This window comes from Emys orbicularis, chromosome 10 (genome assembly GCF_028017835.1).
Source record: "Emys orbicularis isolate rEmyOrb1 chromosome 10, rEmyOrb1.hap1, whole genome shotgun sequence".
In the NCBI taxonomy this organism is placed as follows: domain Eukaryota; kingdom Metazoa; phylum Chordata; order Testudines; family Emydidae; genus Emys; species Emys orbicularis.
In genome coordinates this window covers 46,157,099-46,175,485 of record NC_088692.1, presented here as the reverse complement: position 1 = coordinate 46,175,485, position 18,387 = coordinate 46,157,099, and the positions used below count along the sequence as shown (strand labels likewise).

Below are 18,387 nucleotides of genomic sequence, written 5' to 3'. Positions count from 1 at the left end.
GTGTTCTCCACTTTCCCCTTTGAGCAACACCGAGAGAATGAAGCATCAGCACAAACAAATATATCACCAAAACACTGACCATGAATCATAGGTGTTTAGGTATTGCAACAAATCCTGCCACTATTCTGACATGCCAAAAAGTAACTTACCTTATTTCCTATCCAGTGTAAAACGACAGTAAAAGAAACCAAATGTTGTGAGAAAATCCTTAATGAAACAAGGAATCTATCCAACTCTAATAAAAGACATATGGAAAAACAATGAGACCTCTTCTATAGGTTGCCAATTGAAAATAGCTTCCCCCCTTTGCTCTTTAATTTTACTCTTTTCATCACAGATTCAGCAACTGACCAGCATCATTATCATCCTCTTACAGAGGTATGATTTGTCCAAAGCTGTAGCACAATTTGGGAACACAGTTAAAATAGCTGTCAGTTTTAGTTAGCTTGCAAGCCCAAACCTTGTATTAACCATGTTGGAAGATCAAAATGTTGTAACCAGGTATCTAATATGGTGGATTTTATAGCGCAGATGGGGCCACAACGCTAAGTGTTTTGCTTTACAAGGCCATACTACCTTTTGTAACAATAACCAAATGAAAAGATGTATTAAGTTTTTCTTAATGTAAAGCAAAATCTGTTTCATTGCATAGATGGAATATAACATTGCCATTTAGTTCTCACAAAACCATGCCCTACAGATACCCAAGACAACACACAACTTTGCACCTATATAAACGGCAGATGTTTTACCGGTGCTGAGCACCCGCAAATCTCGTTGTCTTCAATGGAACAGCTTTGCAGTCAGCAGAAGGTGTGGGTACTCAGCACCTCTGAAAATCAGCACATTTATTTAGGTACCTATTTCTAAGGTATTTATTTAGCTAAATATTGATGTAGGTGTCTAACTTTAGACACCCAAGTTCGAAAATCTTGGCCTCTGCGCACAGTTCACTATTTCCAGGCATCCTATACTCCCTTCCCCATCAGAGGCCCTGGGCCCCAGCATACCCCTCCCCTAATAAAAGCTGCAATGGCATCAACACAGGAATATGAGGTGGGGGAGAAGGGAGCAAAGAAAACACAGGGCATAACCCCACCCATCTGAAATGCATGGTCTTATTCACCCCACCCCAATAAAGACTTGTCTTCTCTGTCTGGGGGAGCCACAAGGCATGCATGCAAGAGACCCAGCAACATCAAGGATGCAGCTAAAGACACTACACTTATTGGGGAGGCAACGGTCGATATTATAAAAAAGGATTGAAGAGAGGAAGAATGCAGAAGCTGAAAAACCCGCCTAAGGGAGAAAGACAGGGGGCGCAGTGGCAGGTCAGGTTCCCCGCTCCCATTGGGGGGATACAGGGACGGGACGGAAGGAACAGCAGTGTCAGGGCTTATCCCCCCCAAACGCACACACACCTGGGGGGACGCAGGGACGGGGGGGGGGCGGTAGCGGAGCTATCCTCCCCCACCCGGCGGGATCTAGGGACGGGGCCGCCCCCCCCCCCACCCGGGGGGATGCAGGGACGGGGAGACCGTGGCGGGGCGGGGCTGTGTGTCCCCCCCACCCCGGGGGGATGCAGGGACGGGGGGGGCGTGGCGGGGGGGATGCAGGGACGGCGCTGCATCCCCCCCACCCGGGGGATGCAAGGACGTGGGGGGGCGGGGCTGTCCGCCCCCACCCGGGACGCAGGGAAGAGAAAGCTGGGCGGGCCCCGGCGGGGGGGCAGTGGCGGGGCGCGCCCCGCGCGGGATGTGGGGGGGGAAGGTCTCTTCGGTTCCCTCAGTAGTGGCCGCTCTCTCACCTGGGTGTTGGGGACGCGGCGCATCCCTCAGCTCACTCCCCGCTGCCCCAGCCGCTCGCTCGGAGGCACTGGCAGGGAGGTCGCTCTCCGGGCTCCTCCGGCACCAGCTCCCGCCCGCCCTGGCTCGCACAGATACTGCGCGTCTCACACTGCCCAACTAGCCTGCGCGCGACACACACCGGCGCGCGTGCCCGGCAGATGCGCGGACCCGCGCCCAGCCCGCGCGGCCACGCTACTCAGACACGCCCCCGGCCGCGCCCCCGCCACTCCCCTGAGGCCACTGGATCCGCCCCTCCCCCAGAGCCTCGAGAGAACACGCCCCCTACTAGCCCAGGTCCCGCTCTCCAGCCGCGCTCCTTTCTAACCATCTGCGGCTTCCGCGCTCTCTTTCTGCGCCTGCGCCGTAGCTTTCTGCGTCGCTTTCGCTACCTCGTTTTGAGCCCTATGCTAATTAGCCCCCTTCAGGGGCGGGGCCAGTTTGACCCCCCCCCCTTCCCTTGTCCACGCCACGGACGTTGTACAGCGCGATGCCGGTTTACGACAGTGTTTTTTCTACCTTTACGGCTGTTATTAGCAACCGAACCGACAGGGGCCTGCTGGCTCGGGACTGCTGCGGTTAGGTGGTGCCCGGGCTATGAGGTGGCAGGTGAGGCGCGGCGGTGTGGGAAGGGCCCCTCCTTGGCGTGGGTCGGGGCCGCTCTGGCTCCTCCTGGGGGGTTCGAGCCCCACAAATTGTCTTTAGTGGGCAAAGCCCGCCCCGCTGGAGCCCCTGTTATTCCCTCAGGTCTGCACACTGCGCTCGTCACTGCAGCGTCTGAGCCGAGTGGGGGGTTCCCCGAGCTGCCTCGTGGGAAAGCGCTTGTTCGGGCCGCGCGGGCAGAAGGGGCCGGTGCCTGCTGCACCCCGCGGGGAGAGCTGCCTGCCTTGGGCAAACCGCGCGTGTTTCTGTGCCCCTGGGAGTATCTTCATGCGAGAAGCACCCCGTCTCTGTTACCCCATAAACTAGCCAGCCCTGCCACACCCCTGTACGTAGGGTGACCAGATGTCCCGTTTTTAAAGGGACAGTCCCGTTTTGGGGGACTTTTTCTTATATAGGCGCTTATTACCCCCATCTCCTGTCCCATTTTTCACAGTTGCTATCTGTCATCCTACCTGTATGCCCTGCCTGAGCCTTCCCCATGGGCCTTACAGCATGCCCCGCCCGCAGTCTAAAGCTTTGGGTTCTTTCAGTTCAAAGGGGGAGCTGCCCACGTTCTCTCATAGGAGATGTGGGGTGAGGGGAGTGTGATGAACCCCATTCTCTTAGGGTTTGGCATCTATCTGCTGGTGATCCACCAACCAGGGGGATATAGGCAGCTTGTGACCACACCTGCCTTGTGGTCAGGCCGCACAAGCCGCTTAGGCAGCCCAATACTTAACTCCACAAAACAGCTGGGTGGGAGAGGAGGAGCAGCAGTTTTATCATCTTTAGCACAGTGGTTAAACTTAGAGCACTCACCTGGGGTGCATGTGGTAGACCCCAGGCTTCAGCACCTCCTCTGCCTGACAAGGAGAAGTGAACAGGAATCTGCCACCTCACAGGAGGAGGGCTGGATCAGTAGAGCTCCTGATATAGAAGGAGTTAAGGCAGAAGCAAGATTATTGTGAAGCCTTGTTAGGGATGCATAGCAAAGCTGTGATACAAGTTTATCTATGAAGCCCTGGGAAGAGGGCCAGAAAGGATTTGGGGAGCCCACACACAAGGGTGAAGAGCTGAATGGCCTTCAGACCTCAGAAGGGGAGTGGCATTTGATTCTTCAAAAGAAGGGAAACTGAGGCATAGCAGCATACTCACCCAGAGAGGTACAGCAATCCGGTGACAGTCTCTTATTGTCTAATATTATATAACTACATTTGTAAATGCTCAGATTATACCAACTAAAAACACTGGGATCAGCCATGTCACCTGATAGCTATGTTATCATGTCAGTTACAGTGGATACTATTTTTAAAAGATCAAACAACATAGTGCCCAAAGCAATTCTTATGACTGAATTCCACCATACGGAATGGTATTCTTTTTCAGGAGGAAGATGCACACTTTGATTTAAGTATGTTCTTTCTTTAGGCCTTTTCAATATTCTGTTGAATAAATGCTGCTTGAAAAATAAGTGAATAGTGATCCACTTTGCATTCTGATTTTTCTACTTAAGTTCCAGATTCTGATTTTATCTGAGGTGATTTTTCCCCTTCTGTTCACCAAGCTTCATCTCCACCAGATCAGATTGCTGTACTCTGCTGATCTCACATCTTTCTCCCTCTCCCCACCCTTGAGTAAAATATAAGCCCATGGCTGCAGTCCTGGCCTGTGTACATTTTATTTAAGTTCAAAGGCTTTTATATTATTTATAATATAATATATTATCTATATTACCATATAGGATTTTGAAATAAAGTAGAATTCTAAGGCTTGCTTTATTGATATGTAAATACCAAAAATGCTATTCCATCTTGCAGCTGGATCGGGCTGGTCTCTGAGCTTTGGTAACAAACTGGAAGGTTTAGGCCAGGCCTGCACAACTCGTAAAGCGGTGAGGGCCATATTACTCCAAAGAAAATAGCCGAGGGCCGAAACCCCCCGGCCGTACTGAAACGCCCCCCCCCCCCCGCGCGCGCGCCACCCAGCCCCGCCGAACCCCATCTGCCCCCCCCCCAGCGCCGCCCAGCCCCCGTGTAAGCAAGCAGGACTCACCCCGGCGGCGCCTCCTGCTGGTCTTCTCGGGAATTAGCTCATCCAGCCGTTGGAGGGTCCGGGGGCATTAGCTGCCTTCCCCGCAGAGCCTCTGGCCCCCCGGCCCACTGGAGCGCAGCCGAGCGGGAGAGGTGCGGGGCTCCCCGGCAGCGGCGGGGAAGTTTATCGGTTTGGGGGACCCTGACCGGCTCCTCGCCCCTGTACGCCGGCCGCCCCGCCTGGGACAAGTCTCGCCCCGGCAGCCCCTCTCCGCCGCGTGTCTCTGATGGGTGGCCCACACCCCCGGGCCGCGCCGCCCACCCGGGCCCTGCCCGCTCCGCGCTGCCCCCGGATGCACCGTGCTGCCCCGTGGGCTGCAGGGCTGGAGCAGCCGCCGCGCTGCACTGCAGCGCTCCCGGCCCCGGCCGGCCATGGCCCGTGTGCCCAGGCTGCTGCACAGGGGCATCTCCTCCCCAGGCCCGGCTCGGGATCCAATGGGGCAGTGAGGGGGCAGGGCTGGGGGCAGGGATTTGGGGAGGGATCCAATGGAGGAAGGAGGAGGCGGAGTGGGGCGGGGGGGGGTGAGAGCCCCTCCGGGCTCCGCCTGTGCGCCGGAGCAGAGGGCAAAATTGTTTGTTTGTCCAGTGTCCCGACCAAACATCGTTCAGGACGCGGGACAAACAAGCAAATATCAGGACAGTCCCGATAAAATCGGGACGTCTGGTCATCCTAGCGCCGCGTCCAGGAGCAGCCCTGGACAGCGCTGCAGCGGCGCTGCTCCAGAGAGGCCTGAGCTCCTCCCGCTCAGAGCCGAGTGGTAAGAGGGCGGGGCTGCGAGCTGCAGCCGAGCAGCGGGAGCTCACGTCCCGCTGGAGCCAGGCCGCTGCAGCGCTTTCCAGGGCCGCTCCTGGACGCGGCGCGCTGAGGCTCTGGGAGACGGGGGAGGCGGGGGTTAGCAGCATGGTGAGGCTCTCTGAGCTGGGCATCCCCCCCCAGCCCTGACCCCCAGCTCCGAGCACAGCCCCTGTGAGCTGAGCAGCCCCCGACCCCATCCCCCAGCAGCCCTGACCCCCAGCTCCGAGCACAGCCCCTCTGAGCCGGACACCCCCTGACCCCAGCCCCCCCCAGCCCTGACCCCTAGCTCCGAGCCCAGCCCCTCTGAGCTAAGCACCCCCCGACCCCATCCCCCAGCAGCCCTGACCCCCAGCTCCGAGCACAGCCCCTCTGAGCCGGACACCCCCTGACCCCAGCCCCCCCCAGCCCTGACCCCTAGTTCCGAGCCCAGCCCCTCTGAGCTAAGCACCCCCCGACCCCATCCCCCAGCAGCCCTGACCCCCAGCTCCGAGCACAGCCCCTCTGAGCCAGACACCCCCCCGACCCCATCTCCCCACAGCCCTGACCCCTAGCTCCGAGCCCAGCCCCTCTGAGCTAAGCTCCCCCAGCAGCCCTGACCCCCAGCTCCGAGCACAGCCCCTCTGAGCCGGACACCCCCTGACCCCAGCCCCCCCCAGCCCTGACCCCTAGCTCCGAGCCCAGCCCCTCTGAGCTAAGCACCCCCCGACCCCATCCCCCCGCAGCCCTGACCCCTAGCTCTGAGCCCAGCCCCTCTGAGCTGGACATCCCCCTGACCCGGACATCCCCCTGACCCCAGCCCCCGTGAGCTGCGGCTAGAGCCCAGGCCGGATGCCTCCCCCCTCGCTCGGACTTACCAGGTCTGCCTCGTGCCCAGCCAGCGCTTCCCGCCTCAGCAGCCCCGGAAGTGACGCTGGACGCCAGGCAGGAGGCGCGGGAGATGGCAACGCGTGTGCGGGGGGGGGGGGGGCGACCTCACAGCCCGCGGTGGGGGGCAGTTTCCGAGTTCACCCCCTGCCCGGGGGGCCGACCTCACAGCCCCGCGCGCCGCGCTCTGACTGTCCTCAGAAGCGCGGCTGCCGGGTTCGCCCCCTGCCGGCGGGGGCGACCTCAGCCCCGCGCACCGCGCTCTGACTGCCCTGACAGTCAGAAGCGCGGGGCAGGGGGCAAACCCGGCAGCCGCGCTTCTGACTGTCAGGGCAGTCAGAGCGCGGCGCGCGGGGCTGAGGTCGCCCCCCCCGTGCGCCGCGCTCTGACTGCCCTGACAGTCAGAAGCGCGGCTGCCGGGTTCGCCCCCTGCCGGGGGGGGGGCAACCTCAGCCCCGCGCGCCGCGCTCTGACTGCCCTGACAGTCAGAAGCGCGGGGCAGGGGGCGAACCCGGCAGCCGCGCTTCTGACTGTCAGGGCAGTCAGAGCGCGGCGCGCGGGGCTGTGAGGTCGGGCCCCCCGGGCAGGGGGTGAACCCGGAAACCGCCCCCCACCGCTTGCCCGCGGGCCGCACAGTGGGCCCACGCGGGCCGCATGCGGGCCGCGTGTTGTGCAGGCCTGGTTTAGGCATTGTCTGTGGATGCGGTCTTTTCTGTATGTAGGCATGTGAGAACTGTGAAAATTTTCCTCAACTTCTACCATCTAGAACCTAACTGAAGCCCTGTGACATTCGACTTACCCTACAGTGCATAACCTTTAATTGACAAGTTATTCAAATAGCATTAGTTTTTTGTAAATAATAATCATACTTATTGTAAGCGGTGGATGAGTAAACCTCGTGCCTGGGCTGGTAAATTGTCATAACTTTGGAAGGATGTTTTATTGTGCTGGAATTAAGTAATAGAATATATTAGCAGCTCTGACATATATGAAGAGGTAGATTAAATTAACAATGTCCTGCAAACAACAATTTGGTGGTAGTCATGCTAGTAGTCCAGGACAGTCAATGACAAAGTAGAAATCAATATCCCATCAAATTTCAATACCATTGAAAATGAGACTTTGACTTGGTATTGCATGGCATTTTGATTTTAAAAAATCAGAAAGATATCAAATGAACATGACACATTACCGTTACATCAGTTAGCTATTTTTAAATCCATTTTATCATATTGTAATTGTAAATGAGGAATCATCATTGAATGGATGTGTTCCTCTAGTGAAATCCTGCAGGGATTGGTTCTTGGCCCTATGCTATTTAATATTAATGACTTGGAAGAAAACAATCACTGAAAGTTTGCAGATGACACAGGAATTGGGGGGCTGATAATTAATGAAGACAGGTCACTGACACAGAGAGATCTGGATCGCCTGGTAAGCTGGACACAGGCAAACAATATGCATTTTAATATGGCTAAATGTAAAGGTATACGTCGAGGAACAAAGAATGTAGGCTATACTTACAGGCTGGGGGAAGCAGTGACTCTGAAAAGGATTTGGGGGTCATGGTGGATAATCAGTTGAACATGAGATCCCAGTGTGGTGATGTGGCCAAAAGAGAGAATGCAATCCTTGGATGCATAAACTAGGAAATGTTTAGTAGGAGTAGAGAGGTTACTTTACCTCTGTAAAGCACTGGTGTGACTGCTGATGGAATACTGTGTCCAGTTCTGGTTCCTACAGTTCAAGAAGGATGTTAACAGATTGGAGAGGGTTCAGAGAAGAGCCACGAGAATGTTTTCTAATCCTCTAATCACACGCCTTATAGTGATAGGTTGAGCTCCTTCAGTTTATCTATCTTATAGAGAAGGTTGAGGAGTGACTTGATTATAGACTAGAAGTACTTATGGTGAACAAATGTTGTTAATTAGCTCCTCAGTGTAGCAGAGAAAGGTATAACACAATCCAATAGCTGAAAGATGAAGCTAGACAAATTAAGATGGGAAATAAGGCAAATTTTTAACAGAGAAATTAACCATTGGAACAATGTGATGGAATCTCCATTTTAAATCAAGATTGGATGTTTTTCTAAAAAATCTGATCTAGGAATTATTTTGGGGAAGTCTTCTGGCCTGTGCTATATAGGAGGTCAGACTAGATGATCACAGGGTACATCTAACCTGCAATAAAAAGACCCGAGGCATGGCTATAGCTGGCCCTTGTGGGACTTAGGCAGCAGGGTTAAAAATGGCAATGTAGATATTCAGACATGGGCTGGAGCCTGGCCTCTTAAATCCCGTGAGGGGAGTGGGTATTAGAGCCCAAGCTCCAGTCCAGACCCCAGTGTCTACACTGCTATTTTAGCCCCACAGCCTGAGCCCCATGAGCTCCAATCAGTTGACCTCAGCTCTGAGACTCAGTGCCATAAGTTTTGTATTGAAGTGTAGATGACCCTCAGTGGGCTCTTCTGCGCCTGGAATCTATGAAAAAGCACTGACATGCTATCAAAAACTACATTGGTTATAAGGATGGTACTGTGGTTAAATCATGGGGCTGAGAGGTGGGTTTATATTCCTATCTCTGCCAAAGACTTCCTATACGACCTTGGGCAAATCATTTAACATCTCTGTTCCTCAATGTTTCTATATCTAAGGTTTGGATAATATCTTCCTCTGCTGGCTTTTTGGGCTTTCTCCAAATTTTGTAGATTTGCTAAAGGGGCACAATAAATAACATACTTTAAAATATTCTGTCCATATATTCTTAACATATTATTAAAACAGAAGTGTAACAAAATCTGATTCACTTTTCACCGTTTGTTCTTTTTTGCTCAGGTTAGATGATAAAAATAGACTTTCACTTTTTCTGTGTCACTTTCTAGTCAGTTTCACTTCCTAGTTCTCATGCACTAGTGCACAGCGTGGCACAGTTTGTGTTCACAACTTTAAAAAGTCTTCATTTATGTTTTATTAAAATAATTCAGGTTTTGCAAAATTTTAGTAAAACACCACCACCCTAAATTTTGGCTTCAAAGGGACACCATCAACTTAAGAATCACACTTCTGTCTTAATTTTTTTACTGGTTATTAGTAGCACTTAAGGTTGCAATAACTGAGATGTGACAGAAAAAAAACCATGGCATATTAATGTGGTAATTCAGTCATCTTAATGCAAGGTAACCTTTTAAATTACTGAACCATCTGGACAACTTCAGAAGTGGGACTTGATAGAATAAACCCAAATACTAATGTAAAAGTCAAATTTCTATTTAAATTACTTTCCTCTGTCCCCAAATACTCTGGATCTTCAACTTCCACTCAGAAAGAAGGCATGCCCATCTGCGTTTGTTTCAAAATCAATATCCAGTTGCTTTATCCAGCAGGGAGGCAGAGAAGTATATGTTGCTTTCACAAGTTCAGCCAGCTACTTGACAAAAAAACAAAGAGCATTACTCTTATAATCTTGATTACTGCTGTAGTCCTCATTGTAGCCAATTGGTATTTCTTCTAAATTATTAGGGATTTTGTATGAGGCGTGCTAGAGATTCTCTACAAAGAGTAGGTCAGATCTGTAACTGAGAGCTGAAAAAGACTCCCCTTAAGATATGTGGGAAGTTCTGATTGGAATTTTGTGACTTGAACTTGAAACACCCCTAACCTGTAGAAAAGTTTGGATCCAAATCCAAACTTCACACAGAGTTCATCTTTAGTTCTAATTGGAAGGTTCTGTTTCACAGAGAAAAAGCTGCACTTTCCAAACTGGCTCTACTATCTGTGGTGCAGTATGTACCACTTATGCTGAGTGGCTCTGGAATGAATGTGAGTCTGTGAAGTGTTCTCCTTTAAGCTCTGCAATACATCTGGTGAGTCATCATGCAGATCTTACAAGCAGTTTCACAAATACCAGATGGCAATAAAGTTAAAAGTAGTAGCTAGTAGCAATTAAGTGTTGTTCATTATAATCGGAAAGAGAGAGTGCTTGTGGGAAGCCACCAAATTATTTACTTAAAAAAAAAATGGAAAGCCAAGTTTCATTGCTACAGGGAGGAAAAAGAACAAAGTTCAGAATGCAAGCTTCATCATGCAACCATTAATCCTTGCAAGGCTTGATTGGCAAGTTTGCTGTTTTGATCTGCATGTCTCTGGGAAAAGATGAAGCACACATCTGAGAAGTTTCTCATTAGCAGACTGGCCAAAGACTGCCCATTTTTAGACTGTATTGCGAGGTATATACCTGTTTATCCAGAATTTCAGTTCAGTGAGAGTTTGGGAGTCTTGGAGACTTAATGCATTCTCCATGTTTTCTCTACTGTCCTAAACTCCAGGTTGTTCCATTGTACTTGCTCCTTACATTTGGAAATAATGGATCTGAGTCCAAACTAACATGTGAAATGGTCCCAGATACCATTGTGTCTGGCTCAGTAGACATAATAATGGGCTTTTAAAAGTTAAGATATTTCACCTTGGGCCTTCCTTCCTGTGTATTACACATCCAACCTGTTTCATGCAGGTTACCTTGGATCTTCCTTCCAGTATATTACACATTTAACATGCATGTCATTGTTATTCTATTTAACAGGCTTTCTTTGGCAAAGTCACATATTAAAGGGACCCTGCCAAGATTTGATAGGTTAATTTTAGGCTTATCTTCATTTACATATATCTAGCCTAGGAAAGGCTTTTTTTGTTGCCATGAGGAAGAGCCCAAATCCACTCCTTCCTAATGTGTAAACAAACCATGCTCGAGCTGTTTTCTATCATAATGGATAGGTGTTGCCTTGGTTACAATGAATCATACTAAAGTGACACTTATTAATTTTTCACAGCACTTTGGAAGTATAGGGCCAGATCCTGGCTTGCTTCTGTGCTGCACGGGGCATGGCTCAGGAGTGTGTGGGAGCAAAAGTTATTTAAAGCCACCTTTACAATTCCCTGATTCTGGGGCCATCAATCTGTCAGCCCAGTACCCGGCATTAAGGAGAGCAGCCTGTGGATTCCAGCATGCTTTAGCAGTTGAGGATCACCAGGCATGGAGATGCTTGGGCAAGGGGAGGAAATGGGGAGGCATAGAAGTCACTGTCAGCCCCACACTACTAAGCAATTTCCCTCAGCAAGGGGAATCTTCTACTGGGCAAATCCTAATCTGGGTTTGAAAGTGCAGACAGTGCTTATTATTTACTATTAAATAGCTCTTTTCCTTCCTTGTGTTGATACTTTTAACAAAATATATTTTTAAAAATCTGATTTTAAAAGTCTGATTTCATTTTTATTATTTATGCTGTCTCATTAATGTGCATTTCACTTGGACATTAGATTAGTCATTTTCAACTTTGTTAGTCAGTTTCACACCCCAGTTCTTATGCTCTAACCCAGAGGGGTTCTCAGTCTTTTTCTATACCAGGACTAACCCAAAATCTCCTTCCTATTTTGCAATAAGGGAAGGGAGGGGTGGTCATAACTACCTGCTGAGTTGTGATTCACCCCATGGTGATAATACATACATGTACACAATGCTTTTGTGTTTAGGTTTCCAACATTACAGAGGAAAATTTAAATCCCCAAACAGCTGTTGAATTCCAGAAACTTCTATAAACCCCTTTTTTAAAATAAAATCTTCATTTGGTACCTGAATCTCTCTTTAGGTCAGGTATTTGGGGCAGTGTAGGGTTATTCAGTTGTTTTTATTTGCCTGCTGAAGCAAGGATCAATTAGGGGCGGGGCAAATAGATACCTAGAACTGTCCAGAGAAGAATCTCAACATGAGCTAAATGTTGAGGTGGGCCACTCTTTAGAGCAACCCTTCTTAATTATTTTTTACAACACCTCTTCCTTATGATTAGTCAGGAGACCAGTAAACAGTATAACTACTAAATCCTTTCTCTTTGAGCAGAAGTGTGTCAAGCGAGGATTTCAGTTGCGGTTAATGCACATCTTGAATTAACACATACTTAATATAGATTTAGACAGTCCAAGAAGTAACAAAATTGCTAAATTGGGTCCTAAGGAGTGCTTGCATGTGGGGGAGTTTTATCATGTTAGTAATCTTGTTTTTCTTTAGTGTATTCCTCCCATTACAGGCAGCTGCCTTTCCATCAAGCTGGAAGACAAGCAGTTTCGCGTGGACCAAGTAGTTCTTCTGACATCACGAGCCATGCATCCATCTGTCTATCTTAGGTACCTTGTGGATAAGGGAGAAGCTGTGGATGTGGTATACCTAGACTTTAGTAAGGCATTTGATATGGTCTCGCATGGTATTCTTATTGAAAAACTAGGCAAATACAATTTAGATGGGGCTACTATAAGGTGGGTGCATAACTGGCTGGATAACCGTACTCAGAGAATTGTTATTAATGGTTCCCAATCCTGCTGGAAAGGCATAATGAGTGGGGTTCCGCAGGGGTCTGTTTTGGGACCGGCTCTGTTCAATATCTTCATTAACGACTTAGATATTGGCATAGAAAGTACGCTTATTAAGTTTGCGGATGATACCAAACTGGGAGGGATTGCAACTGCTTTGGAGGACAGGGTCATAATTCAAAATGATCTGGACAAATTGGAGAAATGGTCTGAGTTAAACAGGATGAAGTTTAACAAAGACAAATGCAAAGTGCTCCACTTAGGAAGAAAAAATCAGTTTCACACATACAGAATGGGAAGAGACTGTCTAGGAAGGAGTACGGCAGAAAGGGATCTAGGGGTTATAGTGGACCACAAGCTAAATATGAGTCAACAGTGTGATGCTGTTGCAAAAAAAGCAAACATGATTCTGGGATGTATTAACAGGTGTGTTGTGAGCAAGACGCGAGAAGTCATTCTTCCGCTCTACTCTGCTCTGGTTAGGCCTCAGCTGGAGTATTGCGTCCAGTTCTGGGCACCGCATTTCAAGAAAGATGTGGAGAAATTGGAAAGGGTCCAGAGAAGAGCAACAAGAATGATTAAAGGTCTTGAGAACATGACCTATGAAGGAAGGCTGAAAGAATTGGGTTTGTTTAGTTTGGAAAAGAGAAGACTGAGAGGGGACATGATAGCAGTCTTCAGGTATCTAAAAGGGTGTCATAAGGAGGAGGGAGAAAACTTGTTCACCTTAGCCTCTAAGGATAGAACAAGAAGCAATGGGCTTAAACTGCAGCAAGGGAGGTCTAGGTTGGACATTAGGAAAAAGTTCCTAACTGTCAGGGTGGTTAAACACTGGAATAAATTGCCTAGGGAGGTTGTGGAATCTCCATCTCTGGAGATATTTAAGAGTAGGTTAGATAAATGTCTATCAAGGATGGTCTAGACAGTATTTGGTCCTGCCATGCGGGCAGGGGACTGGACTCGATGACCTCTCGAGGTCCCTTCCAGTCCTAGAATCTATGAATCTATCTGGCCCCATCACCATAGTGTCCGATCACCTCATGATCTTGAATGCGTTTATTCTCACAACAGCCCTGGGAGGTAGAGAATTACTGTTTATACCCATTTTACAGGTCAGGCAGAGAGAGACCAAGTGATTTGCCTAAGATTACACAGGGTGCTTGTGGCAAAGCAGGAATTGAACCCACATCTCCCACAGCCCAGACTAGCATTCCAACCACTGAACCATCCTTCCTCGTCAATGTATTATTGGGAACACAGCAATGCAGTTTCTAGCATTAGCCTGGGGATCCAGGAGGCCCCACGCAGCCTCCACCACACATCACTGGGTAGGGGGAATGTACTTGCAAACCACCCTTCTCTCCCTTTTTACATTTCTTGAAATGTGATCGATTATTTAACCCTCATTCCTTAAACACAGGTGGGGAAAATCCCTTAGTTTTCACATGACTCAATGTCAGATATAGTTGCTCCTTCACAGTATAAAAGGTGCAGCCTATTTGGATAGTAACTTATCTTATCCCCTTTGGTTTATCTTAGCTTTTGACCTTTCTTGGACTGCTGTGGCCCCTGCCTGTGCAGAATGGACCCTGTTGTTCTGAGTTATGTGGACAGTTTGCTGAGGCAGTCGGATGTTTCCTTGCTGGATCCCCCCAGCTGGCTTAATGACCACATCATTGGGTTTGCTTTTGAGTACTTTGCTAGTGACCAGTTCCAAGACTTTTCCGAACAAGTATGCTTTGTCAGTCCTGAAGTGGCTCAGTTCATCAAGTGTGCCACCAGCCAGGAGGAAGTAGCCATGTTCCTGAAGCCGCTGGGCCTCCCGCACAAGGAGGTTGTGTTCCTAGCCATCAATGATAACTCCAACCAGGCTGCTGGGGGCACCCATTGGAGCCTCTTGGTTTACTTCCGGGACAAAAACTGCTTTGCCCATTATGACTCCCATAGTAAGAGCAACTCTGCCCATGCCAAGCTGGTGGCAGGGAAGCTGGAGGCATTTCTGGGAAAAAGAGGAGGCAAAGTGGCCTTCATAGAGGAGAAGGCCCCTGCCCAGCAGAACAGCTATGACTGCGGAATGTATGTGATCTGTAACACAGAGGCTCTGTGTCAGGGATACTTTAGGGGACAGCAGGAGCCAGTACTGCAGCTCCTCACTCCTTCTTATATCACACGGAAGAGGGCAGAATGGAAATCTCTCATTGCCAAACTTGCACGCAAATGACTTAAATGTAATTGTCCCTGCTTTCAACAACTACCTTTCCAGTCCTCTAGTCTCCACCCCAGTGCCTGAGGGAGATATCTGTGTACAGAATTTCTCTGCAGAAAGAATGTGACCCCTCCAGCATGGCTACACCCTGCACTACCCCAACTGAAAAGCCTTAGTCTGCTCTACAACCCACTAGCCTTCAGACTTAAGTACTGGTAACATCACTTTTTGCATTCAGCAGAACCTTCTGAAAGGCAGTTTTATTACTTCAAGCACTTTTCTGGCTCTCAGACTAGGTTGGTGAAGATTCCTCTCACCCCCACAGTAAGCAATGTGCCCTCACTATGTGATTTTCAATTTTCTATGGACATTGCTAGTCTAAATCTAATCCAGTTCAGTGATGTCCATCATACATACGTGTGTCCTTTTAAAATTAGGCCCTCTCTGATTTGTCCCTGACTTTAATTGTGTTTCCAAGTTATAGGATTTAGTAGTCTAGCTACACAACTCTGCCCCAAAATTTGGTTTTGGGATATCTATATCTTGTGATCTGAGAATGCAAAATCAAAAGTAAAGGTGAGGATCATTTAAAGGTGCCTCAAAAGGTAAGAAGAAGAAAAGTGATTTTTGCTCGCTTTTGCTGCTTTAAGGATGTATAACAAAGGCCTGGATTTTTCTTGTTTTTTTTATTGGAAATACAAATTTTTTGTACCCGGGATAATTGAACCACTGGAAAGCTAGTAGAAGAGTGACAAAACAAGTACTAAGAAAGTGAAACCTGATTGAGGTGGAAAGTGTTTTAAACAGTGAATAAAGGTTATTTTCATCAACACATACTTAGTACAAATATCCTACAAAAAGTTGGGGGGGAAAAGCCTTCGATTCCACACCTCTACCCCTCCAGTCAAGTTTTAAGACAACTTGGAATACGCATGAAACTGCCAACAACTTCTCTCTCAAAATCCCCAAAAAACAGACTTTACATTCCTGATATTTCTAATGGAAAAAATGAGAATGAAAAAAGCCTTTGACCCTCTCATACATAATAAAAAGCAGTACCAGGGGAGAGTGTAGTATCTGATTTTTATTTGTTTTAGAGGTGCTGATATCAATGGAAGCTGCAGCTCTTCTGAAAAATCAAGCTGTTAGTCCTTGGTATACTTGTCTATCATACCAAATATAAATGGCTAATTCAAAATAGAAAAGCTTTTGCTGCAGCACTAGATTACATCTGGGATCTAAGAAAGTAGGGCCCATTGTCAGAAGAAGGGGATGTTGATTGAAGAGTGAGCTGTCAGTGTAAAATGAAGTAGTATGAATATGTAACCGACAGCCTCACTGGAGACAATGAGCCAGATCCTTAGCCTATGTAAAACAGCATAGCTCCATTGATTTCAACAGCGCAACCCTGATTCATACCAAATGAGCATCTGGCCCAATGAATTCTTCCAAAATGCCCAGTCAAATAAACAGAAGTGATTATGGGATTGGGAGGAGGGGAGTTAAAGATCATTACATTATGATCCTTGTTAGACTTTCCAATGCTGACAGACTGGAGGGTTTGCCTCTGGCTCTCTGCTTTCTCTTTATCTTCTTGAATACATGGGAAAAGTCTGTTCCACTGACCTGGGTCTAAAATCCCTGGAACTGTCTGACAAAATAGGGTTGCTTTATGCTAAGTGCATTGCCTAGCTGAACAACAACATTCTGTACTGCTTGGACAGCCTGCCAAAGTGGGTCAGAGGCAGGACAGTGGGTTGGTCACTCTAAGGTACTGTAATTTAGGGTTACCATATTTCCACAAGCAAAAGAGAGGACACTGGGGGGGGAGGAGCCCTGCTCTAGCCCCGCCCCTACCCCACCCCATCCACTCCCTCCCACTTCCCACCCCCTGATTGCCCCCCTCAGAACCCCCAACCCCCCCGCTCCTTGTCCCCTGACTGCCCCCTCCTGGGACCCCTGCCACTAACTGCCCCCTAGGACCCCACCGCTTATCTAAGCCGCCCTGCTTCTTGTCCCCTGACTGCCCCCTCCTGAGAACGCCCTACGACCCTACCTGTCCCCTGACTGCCCCGACCCTTATCCACTGCCCCGACCCTTATCCACACCCCCACCCCATATTCACACCCCCGCCCCCAGACAGACCCCCGGGGACTCCCATGCCCTATCCAACTGCTCCCCACCCCCGACAGGACCCCCAGAACTCCTGACCCATCCAACCCCCTCTGCTACCTGCCTGTCTCGACCCCTCTCCACACCCCTGCCCCCTGACAGCCCCCCCAGAACCCCAGACCCATCTAACCCCCCCTGCTCCCTGTCCCTGACTGTCCCAACCCCTCTCCACACCCCTGCCCCCCTGACAGCCCCCCCAGACCCATCTAACCCCCCCGCTCCCTGTCCCTGACTGTCCCAACCCCTCTCCACACCCTTGCCCCCCTGACAGCCCCCCCCAAACTCCCGACCCATCCAACCCCCCCTCCCTGTCCCCTGACCAGGGCCGGCTTTAAAGAGCCCAGGAATCGGGCTGCGCTCCGTCCGGGGTTGCGGGGCTTGGGGCCGGGCCGGAGGGCCTCGGCCGGGGGTGCTGGGGGCCGAGCCGGGCCGGGGGTGCTGGGGGCTGAGCCGGGCCGGCGCTGCTGGGGCCCGAGCCGGGCTGGGTCCGGGCTGGGGGTGTTGGGGCCCGAGCCGGGCTGGGTCCGGGCTGGGGGTGCTGGGGCTCGAGCCGGGCCGGCGCTGCTGGGGCCCGAGCCGGGCCGGGGCCGGGCCGGGGGTGCTGGGGGCCGGGCCGGGGCCGGGGTGCTGGGGCCCGAGCCGGGCTGGCGCTGCTGGGGCCCGGGCCGGGTCCGGGCCGGCGCTGCTGGGGCCCAAGCCGGGCCGGGTCCGGGCCGGGGGTGCTGGGGCCCAAGCTGGGCCGGAGCCGCTGGGGCAGCCAGGCGCCGCTCGGCCCGGGCCGGAGGGAGCCGCTCGGCCAGGGCCGCACCTCCCTGGAGCTCTCCTCCTCGCGCCCCCCCCCCCCCCGCCCCAGCTTACCTGCTGCTGCCTCCCGCTTGCCCCTGCTTCTTTTCAGACTTCCCACGAAGATCTGATTCGTGGGAAGCAGGGGAGGGGGAGGAGCAGGGGGGCGGAGCATTCAGGGGAGGGGAGGAGGGGGAAGACAGCTGCGGGCCGGACAGCATGGTAAGGCTGCAGGGGATGGGGGGAGCCGGGAAGGGGCTTTGGGTGCCCAGCGGCGCTTGGCCGCCGCTTTTCTATCTATAAATAGCCGACCCGGGGGAAATCCTGGACATTTTTAGATTTTTAAAAATCCCCCCCGGACGGCTATTTATAGACCGAAAAGCCGGACATGTCCGGGGAAATCCGGACATATGGTAGCCCTATGTAATTTGCTTGTTTTTCTCCCCATTCCCTATTTGTTGCCCCTGCTGCTACCAAGAAGTAAGTAACTAACACACAGAGACACATCCTCATGCATTTGCCCTGCAGCACTGTTGTGCAGACACTTACTACTTCTAATATCCATTCCAGATTAGCTGTTCAGTCAATACACAGAAATACTTCTGTCTGTGGTGTGATATCAGCATTAGGTCTC

The 18,387-nt window shown here is 50.6% G+C and overlaps 1 protein-coding gene across 1 annotated transcript; it reads left to right on the top strand.

The window, feature by feature from the left end:
- Nucleotides 1–2,392: 2,392 nt before the first annotated feature.
- Nucleotides 2,393–15,852, top strand: SENP8 (SUMO peptidase family member, NEDD8 specific). Its single transcript, XM_065412223.1, has 3 exons — nt 2,393–2,453; nt 12,294–12,409; nt 14,132–15,852. Exon 3 carries the CDS (start codon nt 14,175–14,177, stop codon nt 14,811–14,813), a length of 639 nt encoding a protein of 212 aa, XP_065268295.1. The 5' UTR covers nt 2,393–2,453; nt 12,294–12,409; nt 14,132–14,174; the 3' UTR covers nt 14,814–15,852.
- Nucleotides 15,853–18,387: the final 2,535 nt, after the last annotated feature.

Excerpts from the sequence above, each read along its gene's own strand:
- SENP8 (XM_065412223.1), top strand. The coding sequence starts at position 14,175 with ATGGACCCTGTTGTTCTGAGTTATGTGGACAGTTTGCTGAGGCAGTCG.